The sequence below is a fragment of the Semicossyphus pulcher genome, unplaced genomic scaffold (genome assembly GCF_022749685.1).
Source record: "Semicossyphus pulcher isolate SPU_LCO1_2020_fin unplaced genomic scaffold, fSemPul1.0.p SCAF_7, whole genome shotgun sequence".
Taxonomy (NCBI): Eukaryota; Metazoa; Chordata; class Actinopteri; order Labriformes; family Labridae; genus Semicossyphus; species Semicossyphus pulcher.
Window position 1 is genome coordinate 10,591,749 of NW_027211748.1, and position 15,838 is coordinate 10,607,586.

Sequence of the window (15,838 nt, forward strand, 5' to 3'; positions counted from 1 at the left end):
ACACTGAAAACATCTAAAACTATTGATTTAAAGACAAAATCAGTTGATTTCAGTTCTCAGCAGTTTCTGAATGTATATAAAAACATGTGTCTGTTAGATGATTTTGACCTGTGGCTCACACATACAGTGTATCAGAGTTTGCACTTTTAGCTGCAATACTCACATTTTAGATGTGCAATAGATGCTCATTGTGTTGACACCACTGAAGTTGATATACATTTGCATTAAGTTTTTTATAGTCAATTAAACGCCTAATCTAATGAACGTAATGTGAAAAAGCACTGTCATCGGATCCCACTCAAATAGCTAAATCCTCACATTAAGACAATTTGGGCGTAAAATGTTGTTCCTCCCTTCGTGTAATAAAGAAGAGGCTCTAACCGGAGCAGACAACACTTCTGTGGGTCCTTTGGAAGAAAGAAGAATCACAGTTAATTTTTGACTCAGCAGCTGGACACAACAGATGCTTCGTGTTAAGGAGTCAAATGTAAGCAAAGCATTTCTGTGAAAAACTACAGAGCATCAATACTCATTACTTTTATTCTTGTTTTGTAACAATCCACAGTTTCTGTTTTTAATAATTTTATTATTTTTATACAGTATTGAAACAAAAAAATAATGTGGTGCATTCACATTTTTCCCAAGGGATTCTTTGCAAGTTTGATCTCTACAAGGGTAAAACAGTGAAAAGCTTGAAGCTGGATCCATCCAAAACTCACAGGGAATAGGAAGACCGGGCCCGATTTAAAAATCATCTACAAGTTTTGATGGATTTTTTTTTATTTTTAACTGCGCCAACATTTCATTCCCCATTAACGTGTGTTTACTGTGTTTTCGTAAAGGACGATGAATCAGGTTCCCAGCATTTGTCTTTAAAAGAAACTTCCAGTCCATGCGTAACAACAGTCCAAAGAAAACAAACAAATCCTCTCTGTCCAGTCTCTTCCTCCTCTCATCCACAGTTCATCCTCTATGCAACGTAGGTGTACACTTTACGATCCTCTGGCGTCCTCGCCAAGTATTCTCTTTCTATTAGTCCTTCTATGCGCTTTTTGATTACCACAGGGCTGGGAAGAAAACGTGCCCGGAGCTGCTGGGTCACCTGAAGACACAAAGTCACAAATGTGAGAAACCAGCACCCTTTTTAATAGTAAAGACATTTGGAATTACATTTCCTCTTAAAACAAAGATTTAAAATCAAAAATGTGTTTTTTTGGGCCAAGAATTCGAGAAGATGAAAGATGCTGTTTATTATTAAATCAAACAGACAGAATATGTATTCTCATGTGAGCTCCTTACCTCTGCCACCAGGACGTTGTGCTGCATCTTCTTCCTCGACTTCATGATTCGGACAATGGCTGCCTCAATCTCATGCTTCCTGTCATCATCTACTTTCTGCCGCGTCTCCTTCCTTTCGGGGTCGGACTCACCTTGTTTAGCAGCAACTGAGACAGTAGGGTACAGGGAAAAGACAGGATGATCAACCTAGTACACTGGTAATACAGTATTAATAACCATTCAGCTTAGAATATAGAAACAAGTCCTAACCAAACTACAGTGCAGTGTTTTACTGCAGGGAGCAGTGGATAGAAACTTCTCTGCAGGTATGTGTTTTACAAACTTTGCCCACCTGTCTGTATTTTGACTCTGTGCAGTTTGGAAGTAAACTGATCATTGACTGTAAACACGTGGCCGCTTTCAATCTCCTTGGACTTTGGCTCCTTGGTGAGAACCCTCTGCGTCGGCTTCCCACAGGCCAAAGACTGCAACGCTCGCACTAACTCCCTCTCAGGAATATCCGTCTCCTGCTGGATCTCCTACAGAAGGGGACAAGAGAGGGCCATAAGGTCGGAAGAAAGCGAAAGTAATCTTTACAAATACAACAAGATTCAGACGCAGAATAAGGTTAATAAGGATGATGGTGCTTCACTGTGTCCCAACCTCGAAAGTGCACTTTTCTCTGTTATTGAAGAGCATGAGGATGGTCATCTGGAAGGTGGAAACCTGCAGTATGTGCTTGCGGGTGTTGGAGCCCGTCACCTGAGCTCCTCCCACACCCACTTCTGAACCGTCCTCCTGCACATAAAGTAGAGAAAAGTAAATAGAGACTTTAAATTATAAAGAAAAGAATGTTTTCCAATGTCACCTTGAAATATTTTGAATGATGTTGCCAACAATATAAAAGCATTTTAATGTTTTATAGGTTTTTCTTCTACCTTTTTAATAGCTCCATAGAAAGTTGCGTTTAGGTCCGCCCCGCCCATGTGATGCTGCAGTGTCAGCTGTCTGCCACTGTGCTTAGCAAGGTAAAACCTGTGAAGTAAAAGTGTAAGTTCTCTAGAAAGCAAAAAGAACATTCTTTATGTACAGTCAAACATTTGATGAAATATACGAGCGTTACCTTCTAAAGACTTCAAATGCATGTCTGGGAGCAGGCGGGATGGTGCATTTAGGTGTTGCTGACTGTGTAGGCCAGTAGCCAGTAGTGAGGACTCTTACTATGAGGTCCACACCACTAAGAGATGCCTTAAAGAGATACACACATTTTGTTTTAGATTGGCTTTTAATGTAACTTATTACAGATGATGATGTTATAATAATGAATACTAATTAATGCATGTGCTTCATGGATAGAACCGTAAAATTCAGTGTGTAATAAAGCCGCTACAACTTCTCCTATCTACAATATGCCGCAGTGCTGTTTTGTGTTTTCCTCACTGTTTTAACAGAGGAAAACTAACTTGATTGTTGCTTCATTGCGGACATGCTCCGTCATGATCGCTATTGCAGCCGACACCCTCACAACAATCAATGTTACTGTAGGCTGCCAGCTACCGCTAGCTACAGCACAGGTAGCTAACAGGTTTGCCAAATCGACATAGCGAAAACAGATGGTAGGCTGTAAGTTGTGTGTGTTTTGAATGTGTTTTAAATGAAAACAAATTGTAATAGTGTTGAAATAACTTTTTCCCTCTGGATACCCCCAAAAACAGACTGAGTCTTATATTACGGATTTTACGGTACTTAAAAACTGGGTCCATGTTAAATATTATATTTACATCTGCCCTGTTTAGAACAACTTGTTTTGTTTATTTAAATATGCGTCTGACTGCCTTACCGATGTGGTTTGTATGTGTTGCCTGAACTCATCCATGGTAGTGTTGGAGATGCTCATGTCTCTGAACATCCCTTCCAGTTTCGAGGTAAACTGACAGCCACATTCTGTCTGTGAAGAAGAAAGTCAAAGCACGGTGGGTTGAATGATGCTGCTGGTGGGGATTTAAAGAAAGGCAGGGCAGAGCAAGCGTGGGAAGGAGGAATCACAGAATATGCACATACATCTGAATCCAAACCTTTACCTTAAGCTTCGAGATCATGTTCTTCTCCGAGTCGTCTGAGACGCTCTTGTTGCTGAGCAACCTGCGGCCCAGATGCTGCTTGTAGTACCTTTCAAACACATCCTTCTCCTGCATGAACCTGAACAACACCATGGCCTTGTCGAGGATGGACTCCACCTCCTGTTCTGTCAACTGATCAACAATTACACAGGGAAGAAGAATAAGTTAATGAACACAACATGCAGGGCATAGAAATGAACAAATATCTGATATGTGCTGAGAGAAGATTTCAAAGCTACTTACCCCTTTGACCCCCTTCTTGAGCTTGTCATCAATAAAGAGTGATAGGTACTCTGGTGAGCGGGAGTTCAGGTTGAGGAAATACTCAAAGTCTCCTGCTATGGTTTGTTTAAAGAGTCGGTCGTTGTTGAAGGACTCGAGGAGGAAACGATCAAAGCGTGTCTTCAGGTCTAGCAGGCCCTGTTGAGAAGGCGAAAGGTGATATGATCTATAACAACGCATTTCTCTCTCATTGTACAATTTCATGCTGGGCTCTCCAAGTGTCTTAATGCTGTGTGAAAGAAAGGGAGAGTGTGGAGTGCTCAGAAGATCAAAGAAAGTATGATGAAGGTGCTCTTTTGTGGGGAATACAGAAATTCAAAAGGGGAGAAGAACCAAGGCACTTATCTGGAAGAAAGTCAAAATGCTTTATTCAACTAAAAAGCGGGAAGGAGGAGCTTTGGTCTTCTTCCCTTTCGAACATAGTGAGTAACGTGTTTGTTCAAACAGCATACCTGGATGTAGTCAACAGGGTTCTTGCCCTCTCCCTCTTCTGACACCAGAGCTTTGCCTTGCTCCCTCAGGTAAGAGCTCATACACTCGCACATGGTTTTAAGGCCATTTGGCACACGACTGAACAGCTTGTACATGCATGCCAGGTCTGAGAGGGAGACAAGGTGGGAAAAAGAATGTAAACAAAACTGTTCAGGAAAGGGTTAAAAAAAATCCCTTGCTTTGAATGCTTTAATTATAAATTTAAAATTAGACTAGCAAAGGAAGCATCCGTAAATCTGTCACCTTCTGTCTTGCCGTTCTTGAGCATATGTACAAGGCCAGAGTTCTCCATCTCCACAATGGTCTTCATGTGTTTAGAAATCAGCTCCCTCTCCACCACCTTGACAATGGGCTCTTCAGTAGACTTGTCCAGGCAGTGCATCACTCGCTCGATCTCCTCATTGATTCTGGCCTCCACCTTCTTAATGTAGACACTGGCACTGTTTTCTGCAAGGAACTTTTGGCTCTCCATCTGAACGGGCAGATTTTGTGTGTCATTTTATTCCAAAGATTTTCAGCGTTCAAAAACACGGAGTAACCAAGAACAGACCACAGACTTACCTGGAAGAATTCAGCTGACATGTCTAAGAAAGGGCCTTCGAAGTCTTCTTCATACACAGACCTGCCGTCCAGGCCCAGAATCATCAGCATCTGGCAGGCGTTTCGGATAGCCCCCCTGCAAATAGGAAGAAAAACAATGTAATGCTTCTATATTATCAATAATAAATATATAACAAAAAAAAAAATGACACAATATAAATAAAAAAATAAAACAAATTACCAAATTTTCTACTTATACCAAAATATCCTGGAGCAGACCCAGTTGCAGTGATTCTTTACATCACACAGTGAAAAGGTCCTCTTACACACCTGTCTACAACCTCTCCCTTCCTCTCACGAGCGATCATGTCCAGTAACGTCTGTCGCAGGTGGTCTCGAATGCAGCCGTAGCGCACCACCTGGTCCCTGAATATGATGAGGCCGAGGTTGTACACATTCTCCACGTTGTTTTGTTGCACATAGACCCGGTCCTAGGAGACAAGAATGGGGTGAAAAGGACATCACTAAAAGAACATGTAAAACTATGGTCTATATTAAAGCAGTACTACACAGTTTACAGTATAAAAGGTGTTTAACCCCCATTTCTTTAAACGTCAGGTATTCAACTTTGTATTTAAAGAATTTCCAATGCTGACCTTAAAAAAATAAACCTCCCCTGTGATTTAATGTATTGAAAAGTACTTATAAACCTTTAATGATACAACGTGCATGTACGCTGACCTGTTTCAAAGCTTTATTGTGTCATTAGAAATAAATGGCTGGTAGGTTTTTGAATTGCCAGAAATCACAAGGTTACGACACAAGCCCTGTCAAGGAAACATAAATATTAAGAGGGAGTGTAGGTGTAAAATATTTACTACGCTACACAGTAACAAGACTTGAAGCTCAGCCAGAATTAGTCCAGAATGACAAATATTTGGCATGCTCAATTATAGGTGGGACGGTTTCTACCAGACCAAAAACCTTCAGGATATCATGTGGGATTGTGTTGCATGGCTTGGCATTACTCTCTGTCCTACCAATTCCCAACACTATGTTTCACATTGTTATAAGGTTTGGCTTTTCAGATGCCTTTCTTTTTCAATAAAGCAGGTTACTAGGGCAGAAATACAGGGGAAAAAACAGAGTGCATTTACAATCACACTTTCTCTCCATGACCAGTAAGTAATGCCTCTGGGTGCCTCAAGAGACGTAGTCACCTCCAACAAGGTAAATACATCACATGAGAAAAGCAAAGTCACACTCGCTGCATCTCTGTGGCTCACCTCTAGAGGTCAGCAGGCAGGTAACGACAACAGTAGCCTGCACTCACTGCACAGCCGTGGTGAGTTTGTTGTGGTTAAATGACAGAAAGCCAGCGACCCGGGGTAAGGCCAGGACAGGAAAAAAGAGAGTGTCGAACAAAAGAACCCCAGGAGAGCTGTGTAGTCTCTGTACTGACTGTGCCATTGTTTGAGCCTACGCTTGTGGCCATCTCAAGGGCTCACTCACAAACCCACAAACACTTTGGACCTGCTGCTGGCTAAAGTAAATCAACTAGTCCTGCCAGTTTTCCAGCAAAACAAATAAACACAGCAACAGAGGCTCATTGTTAGGCCCACGAATAAAACAGGACCTTACAATCAAAGTCCAGAATAGGATGTAGGTAAAGGTTGGCCAGAGTCTGAAACAAAAGGCCATTTCTTCAGAAACAGAAATTATTCATGACAGGGAACACGCACCATAAGCTACTTGCAGAGGCAACAGAAGCTGTTGGAGAAATATTGATTTCTTTTTCAGTCTATAAAAACACAGAAGAAGTCCACCTACCATGTACATGAGGATGTCTCGGATCATAACCATGGCAGTTTGATGGTCATTCCAGGCCTGATTCAGCGTTTGCAGAAAATTATTATTTAGAGAGTTTAGGACATCTTCCCGTACCTAAAAATACAAACAGATCATAGAGAAAATTAAGAACACATTATGAACATTATGAAGGTGAAAGGTATAAACTTCAGGTCAGAGGGACACGTGAAATAATATAAAGACAAGAGGGGAGTTCACATGAGTCCCTGTGGTTAAACTCTGTATTAAACTTACATTTCTGTTCGCTGGTTTCATTGGTTACCAATATAATCAATTTTATTTTTAAGCTCATACAGGTGGTAACACAATTCAGCCATGTCCAATCAACTTTTAATCTTAAAAAGCTTAAATAGGCTTGCATTTTCCACACATGGAGTACACAAGTAGCCTTGAAGTGTTGTTGCCGATTGTCGCAAAACTAAGGTAGTGGAAAAATCTGAACTGCATGCTTCTTTTTTTTTTAAGATTATTTTTTGGGCTTTTTTGCTTTTAATTGATAGGACAGCTGAAGATAGACAGGACATGTTGGGAGGAGAGAGTGGGGGGCATGCACCAAATGATCGGCAGACCGGGAGTCGAACCTGCGACTGTAGGACTGTAGCCTCTGTATATGGGGCGCGTGCTCTACCAGCTGAGCTAAACCAGCAACCCGAGCTGTGTGCTTACAAAGCACTTTTCCCACTGGTCAAAAACCTGCTAACACCCACTAACACCTGGCCTTTTTGCTTAGTAGGAAAGGTCACCATCGGAATTCAGACCCGGGTCAAATGACTCTGCAGTAGACCCAGGAAATTATCCCCTCGGCTCCAATCGGCATTGATGGGAACACAAAACCCGGGTCGATACCCTAATCTTCACCATCATCTCAGCTACAAATTCCGCCCATCTCCGTTCGAGCAGCACTCGAATATCATTCCAAATTTGTCGGAGCCGAGTTTGATAAACAGACTGAATGAAGAATAGATACAATAAAGACCTAACCACCGTAACGTCTTCACTGTTGACTAACCCTGTTTTGGGCGCGTTTGTGACGTCAGACGGTGACACAGCAGAAAAGAGACAGGAGACTACTTCACTGGCAATGGGAAAAGAGACAATTGGCATTTATAAGTGGGTCTTCCCTGGTCTGAGAGACCCGCGTCAACGTACTAATTTAGGTGGGAAAGCGGTATAAGAAGCAGAACTTTGTGGGTGAAGAGGGAGCTGAGCCACAACAGAGAAGTCGCTTTCAATGTACTAATCAATCTACCATACAACCCTCATCTATGGACATGTTCTTTGGGTATTGACCAAAAGAATGTGATGACGCATATATTAGTTGAAATTAATTTCGTCGTCAGGGTGGGTCAGTCTTAGAGACAGTGTAAGGAGCTCAGACATCCAGGCATTCAGGCATCTCATTAGGATGCCTCCTGGGCGCCTCCCTTTGGAGGTTTTCAGGGGTACATCCAACTGGCAGGAGACCCTGTGCTACAACAGTAACACACTGAAGGGATTATGTATCTTAACTGGCCTTGGAGGGCCTTAGGATCCCCCAGGAGGAGCTGGAGAGGGACATCTGGCAACACTTGCTACGTATGCCACCATTGTATCTCAGTAAACATTTAGATTCAGGCTTTGACACGTTGTGAGAAAAAGGTCTCAAGTGATGTTTCTGAATTCACAGTCGTCAGAGATGCGATATGAAACACACCTGATGGAAATTAAGTTGGGACTGTGTTAAACACCAGTCCAACAGTCTTTGACAAACAGCCAAATTAAACTTGACAGTTAGCATGCCACGGAGGAGGCTAATTCTGCTGCTTAAGTTACCTTGGTTACTGAGTAGAGAGTCATATATGGCACTACAGACTGTATTAAAGAAATATCACCCTGTGCCTTTCACATTTTACTTCTCTTTTTGCAAACATGAGACAATTATTTAAATAAATAATATAATAATAATAAATACATATAATTATAACTGCCAATAGCCAGAATAGTGTAATCCAAGACAAAGAGACAATTGGGCAATGATCACTGAATAGCCTCAGTGTCCTGCTAATGATCTTCAAAAAGAGATATGCATCAGACAGAAAAAGTTCCTTACTTTGTTGATGAGATGCTCCGTGACGACCTCCCTCAGGCCCGTGTACAGCTTCTCCCCATGCTTGTGGAGCACCATGGTGTAGGCATTCCTGTACAGCTCCTCAAAGCTTAACCCGCTGTTGTTCTTCCTCTGGATCTCTTGGATGGCATTCTTTAGAAGGTCCCAGATGTTGTTTACGTACTTTTCATCCATTGTCATCTAAGAGGGGAAATGTCTATTGTTTATTATGTCCACTTTTTAACAGATCTATCTTTAACAGATTTATTGCAGCTTTCTAAAGCTATGTCAGTGCAGACACAGAAACATGAACATTGCAAGTAACGGCCTTCAAAACAGCCTAAAATATAGTATGCCATTCAATACATCAATCCTATATGACCCCCGAAAGTCAGCTATCTTAAGGTAAATTATCATGTGAAAATAACAAAAAACAATAGTGAAGTGTTCGTCAGTATTTCTGAAAACAAAAATGTTTGATGACTTTTACAGTCAAGCAATGAGATATATTTCTGATTTCCATCTTATTTTTCTTTTGTGATAACTTTTTCAAACATATAAGCAGACATGAGCTATGACTTAATTACTATTTTATACTTGTTTAGTCATATAGCAATAGACAGATCTATAATTTATATAATTTATTCCAATGATTCATGCAGTAAGAATGGAGCTACAAGGTATCAATCAAGGAAGTAGTAACTTTATCATTAAGGATGTCGTGAAAATCCAACAGAACTTGCTTTATAGTTTGGTTACTTGCTACAGTCTTAAGGAGAGAAGTAAAGAAGAAACAAGTGGATTAAGAGCATCATGCATTGTCCAAGAAACACACATAACAGCAAGTTTGGCAATGTGGTGATACTGGCAGTAAGTGTGATATTTTGGCAGATAATATTTGACAGAAAACAATAAAACATTACAAATTGTGCTGAGAACCTGAGCATATAAAGACTGTGCCATCGTCTTGAGCAGCAGTCCATGAAAAGCTTTACAATCCTGAAGACAAGCAAGTGCTGCCGCTTGGATACAACAAACAGGTACCCAAATACTTAGACAAAAAACAGTGATTCATAATGAAGGATTAAAAAATATAGTTTAAATCAAGGGCTAACATTTGGTGGGTGTTTCTCCCAAACTGGAGCTCTAAAGCTGTACAGAGAATGAAGAGAAGGTAGAAAAGCAGCCATGAAGAGTGTCAAACTTTACTACACTTTCGAGGTGCTCAACTTTCTGATGGAAAAAAAGATAAACTTCCAGTATCATATATTTATTCAGGGGCAAAAGATTTGCATGAATTATTATGTATGCCTAACCAATAACATTACAATCGTCAGTGTCGTATGAAATAGAAAAATAAGAATTCAACTCAGAATTTGGCCTCATTTTCCTCTCACAAAAGCGATTCTGATACGTACCATGCATGTACAGATTTTAAATTTGGGGGGAAAGGGCACTGATTAGGAATGCTTGATATTGGATTTTTTGCTGATATCCGATATGCCGATATTTTTCAATTCAATTTCAATATTAGGCACGTTTTTTTTTTCCACCTAAATGCAGAGAACATCAAGTGTCCCCTGTAGAGGAATTGATATCATGCCTACTCTTATTGTAGTGGCCCAATGGCAGATTCTTGAGATGGGAGATTCAATTTGTAGTGTTGAATGAATGAGATTTAGCACCTCCTCACATGACTGATTCTGAGCACAACCCTGCTGTCCGGTTCGGAAACTTTGAAAAACTTCCATACCGCAAACATCCTGCACCCTTCTTCATGCTTGACAGAAGAGGGTGGGTGCATGCAGTAAGTGCACACACTCGCGCAGAGTTAATGTCGTTGCATTAACTCAAGCTTTTTTAGGGAATCATTTAGGCAGAATTAAAGCAGTGTTTTATTGGCGGAAAATATCGGCCGATGGCGACATATCATTTTCAAGCCATAATCTGCAGATACCGATAACATGCCGATAATATCGTGCATTCCCTAGCACTAATGTAATTTTAGTAATAAATACAACCAATATCAAGAGAAAATATTGGATAGATGCATGCATCTGGAACTTGCTTGACCACTAACCGGATATATCACAGGATATCTCTTGATACAGTGATGTAATCAATCTATATTAATCACACAATTCAAGTTTCTTATCAAACTGACTGAGACCAGCTGGTAGCTACACTGTTTACCAATGGGCTGGTCTTGCACTTTCAGAGAGCACAACATTTGAGAAAGGATTAACTGTTCACTCACTCATCTGTTCACTGACTCATTCTGCCAGACACCCACTCATAAAACTAGATATCCAAGAGTAGAAAAGGCATTTCTCTGTCTTTCTTAACATGAAGGGGAGGAAGGATGTTGCCAGGGCTACGTAACTTTGGCAAGGCTGCATATCCCACAAAATGGCAAACCTGCACATATAGGGGATCAGTTTGAAATCGATTGGCTGAATATGTAATTCAGCCTAGTGATGTTAGTGAAATATCTGTATGACATTAGTACTAGTAGTCAGCTGAGTTGACAACGTAAACAACATTAACTACTCGAGTTACCTATAGCATGTTTACTGTGGTCTCACGTTAAGCTGAAGTTAGCTCTTATGCTAACAACATGTTAACATGTTCATATCCATCTTTAACAGTCTACGCCAAACGTGTTGTGCAATCAAATGTCAACAGCCAAAAGGGCTTGCCGTTACCGAATCGTAAAGATACTTGCTGACTGACTGCAACTTAGCTGGCGTTAGATCCGCTAATATGATCGTGGCCTGCTACATAGCTAGCTACTATTTACTAGTATGTCACTAAGGAACTTTCCTTACATATGCTAACATTAGCTCATATAAAACGACGGTAGCATTTTCTGTTCAAGAAGCTAGCAATCGTTAAATAAACCGAACAGATAATAACAAGGCGTATGTTGTCTGGATAATTTGTCCGGCGAACAGCAGTTTTCGCACCACAATGACTTGTTTTTCTCGTTTGGTCAGCTAGCTAGCAGGTAGTTGCTAGCATAAAGACCCATCATCCCCGGTACTCGAGTCTCATAGTTAGCGTCTCGGCGCTCACAGAGCCGGTTTAGACTTACAGGAAAAGCTCGTATCCTCATCTTGGTGTCCTTCTTGGTGTTGCCTTTGAGGTTGGACATGTTTAGTTAGAACGACTTTCGTTTCTAAGTTGACTTAAAGACTACATGAAAGGCAGCGGCTAGTTTTCTTTCTATGCCAGGAAAGCGGCAGGGAAACTCAATGACCTCCCCTTTGGGAAATAGGTCGGTCTGTATGTCTGTTATGTTGTTGTCACTCGCTCTCTTCTCAGTGGTTTTTGGCTAATGTTAGCTTGTATGCAATGATGGCGGACGGCTGTACAACACTGCGCAACGCCGAAGTCTCGCGAGAGTTAAGTCAATACACTGACAGGTGCATTCCACAGGTTGATATTAACTGACAACTCCTTCCATGGTGGTTAAATTCAAATTTCTTTCTATATCAATATTTCGACGAAAATGCTTGTATACGTGTTTTACGATTTTTTTTAAAGCTGTCTAACAGTTTGCCTAAAAAAAGGACTGACAAGAACGTACAGGGAGCAGACACATATTTTATTTGGTCACCGTTTGGAGATACAAATAAAGTTTAAGCTAACTTAATACTGTGCTAGCCTTTTGGGTCGAGTGGTGGGGTGGAAGTGGTACGCATTTTTAACAAAAAGCATGTAATACGGTCCGTCTGTATCTATATGACAATGCCATGCAGTTTGACACCATGCTAATTTCTATCTGTGCTGTTTTCCAGTCCAACGCCGACTATGAGCCATGTCCAACTGCAAATTCCGATGGCTGACCAACGGCTGGAAGATTGAATATCTTCTCACTGTCATGACGATGCTCTCTGAAGGAGAGGAAGAAAAGAAATAGGTAAGTGAGTCTTCTTTTTCTACTCTTTTTTATTACTTTACTGCAATGATTAGTAAATTGCACAGTTGTTTTTTTATCAGTTAAATTGAAATACTATATGGAAAAAATAAAAAACTACAACATAAAAGACAACCCAACAACTACAACAAAATAGACTTAAGGGGGGGGATTCATCTTACACATCATATTTATTTTTTGTATTTCATCTCTAGTCGACTATTTTAATTTTTCGGCATCCAAAGCTTGTTCTACTGTTTTTGACCATAGTTTTAGTTTAGGTGGATGTTGTTGTTTCCATGTCCTTGTCACCTGCTGTGAAGTGAGTCTAACATTCATGGCTATTCAAAGCAAAACATCATTGGTATTAAAAAAAAAAATCGTAGACATCAGGATATTAAACCCACCTTGGTGTACAATAAAGCCACAAAAATCAAAATTTCTTATTATATATTCCCAATTTACAGTCTAGTGGGTGTATTTCTTGGTTAATTACACAATTTCTTTTGCTTTTACTGAATTATTTTGTATGGTTTTTAATATCATAATATTCTACCTTTACTTTCTGCTGTTATGATGGGGACTGTTGCATTCTTTCGGAGATTCGCTCCAGCTCTCCTCTTCAGGCCCATGTTCTCCAGCTCCAGCTTTCTGATTTCCGTCCGCATGGCGCTGATCACCTGGAAAAGCTTGTGTTCGCTCTCCATGGTGCTGACCACAAACATTTCCACCCTGCATGCATCTCTGCCAAAGGCCTCCAACCCACCATACGACCCCATCTAACCTGTAAACACACAGACTTTTGCCTCACTTTAAGTGTAGAAACTTACACACCAGACCTAAGTCCTTTTTCTTTGAAAGTTGATCTCAAAGCCAAACATTGGCCCAATAGGCTACTTCCCAATAAGCAGCCAATCAGGAGTAGCAATCCAGTCAGTCATCAGACCATTGACAGTCAGGTCACATGACGGGGAGAGTGTTATTTTCTCCTGAGTGATCTGATGCCTACCACTTTCTCTCCTCCTGTTAAATATTCATCTACTCTGTCAACGTAAAGCAACAATAGGTACTTGGGAGAGGCGTTTCTTTTGGTCTTTATCTGTCTCAAGGTGATAGGATGAACTGCTTCTCCTTCTTAATTTCTTAATGTCGCTAAAACTCATAAAGATAAAAAAAACAAGCAATCATTTAAATTGTCTAACATACTTTTGTTTTGTATGTAAACTGTGTGTTTCTTTTTACTTCTCCAAATTATCAATACAGGCCTCTCAATTTCAACCTTCTTTCTGCAATAACAAATACACACACACAAAACTTCACACACAAATAGTTCACTTATAACACCATTAAAATCAGTGCTATGAATAACCACATGACTGCAGTACATTTATTCTTTAGTACTTAGTTGTAATTTTTATTTTAAGAGGCCTTACAGTATGAACACCTTTAAATTGTATGAGCAGTATTATTGGGAGACAATGTGAGTCAGACAGGGTCTGTTCGGTGCTGCTCTGCTGCTCTCTAGTGTCTGCTTGTCCCAGCATCATGCTGAAAGAGCACCAAGCAGAATAACATTATTTCACTGACCTCTTCCGGTTGAAAATGTCAAGTCTCTCTTGTAAACCTTAACTCCAAACGACAGTGATGTCAATTTGTACCAGACACACTTTGATTAGATCTCCATATAACTGGTTTTCAATGGTATTAAAACCTTTCACATAACTAGCTCTGCTTTAGATTGCATTATGAATGTGTGTCATGGACACCAGAAGAGAAATCAACACATGAGCACAGTAAAAACAAGGATTACAATTTAAATGCAATAGATCATAATATTGCAGCAATATCAGAGTATTTTTCCAGATCTTCTGAGTAGATGGATAGCATCACAAACTACTTAATGACTCATTATTCTGAATTAATGATGCCTTGCCAATCTTGCCTACTTGTCCACTCAGTCTTCATCTTGAAAGTCCCCTCCACTCAACGGACAGACATCTGTGACACACATTGAAGCACCCAGATGTAGCATTATATGAAGTTGTATGTGTGCTTGTGTGGTGTTTTGGAGGCACATTACATACTCTACGTTCCTCCCATTCCACAGTGTTGTCTGTAAGCTGCTCGTCTGCTGATAACAACCCCCTCAGCAACTGAGAGATAAAGTCCACATGCTGTAGTACAGACAGCTAACACAAGATGTTGACAGCCTACATGACAGAAATGCATTGTGGGTTGTGGAAATTAAGGAGCTGCTGAGTGAAAGATGTCTAAATTGATCTTAAATAAACGGTTATACTACTGTGGGCGAGCAGACACAAAGTCATCCCTTTCATCTGCAGTAACAACAGCATTTATTTTAATCATTAACTTATGTTTGCAACATATCATATCCAAAGAGCCCAGCAGGTGGCGTGCGCTGTGGTGTGAGTTTAACAAAATTAGGCCTAATGTACTCCAGCTTCCTCCATGTGCAAGCATATGACATGCTGCAGCAGCAGGGTAAAGCCAAAGGACACCAGTATAAAGTGGTGCTTTTGAAGACAGCAGTAATTGATTTTTTCTGCAAGTGATTACAGAAGCAGAATTTAATACACTGCTTTTGATTTCAGCTCTTTTTATCGCAGCTACTTGCTTTGCAAACATGACACCAGAGGCTCAGGACAAATGCGGCTCCTTTCAGAATCCCGCATCATCATTTTTGCCAAGTTGCTGTTGACCCGACGCCAACACCACAAAACAGGACAAGTAATTTAATTTGCCACTGCTGCCGACCTTGAAGCAGGGTATGTAGGCTAGCAGAATCCCAATAGGGAGGCTTGAAGAGAGGAGCTGAGAGAGGGGTCAGGCTGTTGTGCCTGTAGCATCACACACAGTCTCCTCACCTCCACAGGAATCATTTTGTTCTTCAGGTTTGCAAAGAGAGATTGAACAGATTTGGCTGTGTACTACTTTTGACAGATTATGATAAATTATAATCATAGTAATTATGGTCAGAGAATCCCGTGCATAACATCATAACTATATAAAAATAACGTCGTAATAATACAGTCTTAAATCCGAAATCCACAGTCAAAGCTAAGATTTTAAAGGCCAACATGCGCTCTAAATCTGGCCTTTTTATGCTGTAAAATTTGAAAAATGACAAGTATGCGGTGCTTTTGCTTCCTCAAAAATGTTGGCCTCCCCAAAGTGGAAAACACTGTAGATGCTGTTATAGAGTTAACTCCCTCATGGCAACCTACACCACAA

The 15,838-nt window shown here is 40.5% G+C and overlaps 1 protein-coding gene across 2 annotated transcripts; it reads right to left on the reverse strand.

The window, feature by feature from the left end:
• Window positions 1–565: 565 nt before the first annotated feature.
• On the reverse strand, window positions 566–12,022 carry LOC138611768 (cullin-3-like). 2 transcript variants are annotated; one of them, XM_069685002.1, is made up of 16 exons: window positions 11,762–12,022; window positions 8,671–8,868; window positions 6,543–6,656; window positions 5,043–5,203; window positions 4,734–4,848; window positions 4,416–4,644; window positions 4,133–4,278; window positions 3,642–3,818; window positions 3,360–3,530; window positions 3,119–3,226; window positions 2,402–2,526; window positions 2,217–2,313; window positions 1,942–2,076; window positions 1,631–1,817; window positions 1,300–1,445; window positions 566–1,102 (listed from the first exon to the last, which is right to left on the reverse strand). In XM_069685002.1, exons 1-16 carry the CDS (start codon window positions 11,819–11,821, stop codon window positions 971–973), a joined length of 2,301 nt encoding a protein of 766 aa, XP_069541103.1. In that variant the 5' UTR covers window positions 11,822–12,022; the 3' UTR covers window positions 566–970. The 2 variants fall into 2 exon arrangements, with proteins under 2 accessions (XP_069541103.1, XP_069541102.1); XM_069685001.1 differs by having other exon boundaries at window positions 1,942–2,080; window positions 2,215–2,313.
• Window positions 12,023–15,838: the final 3,816 nt, after the last annotated feature.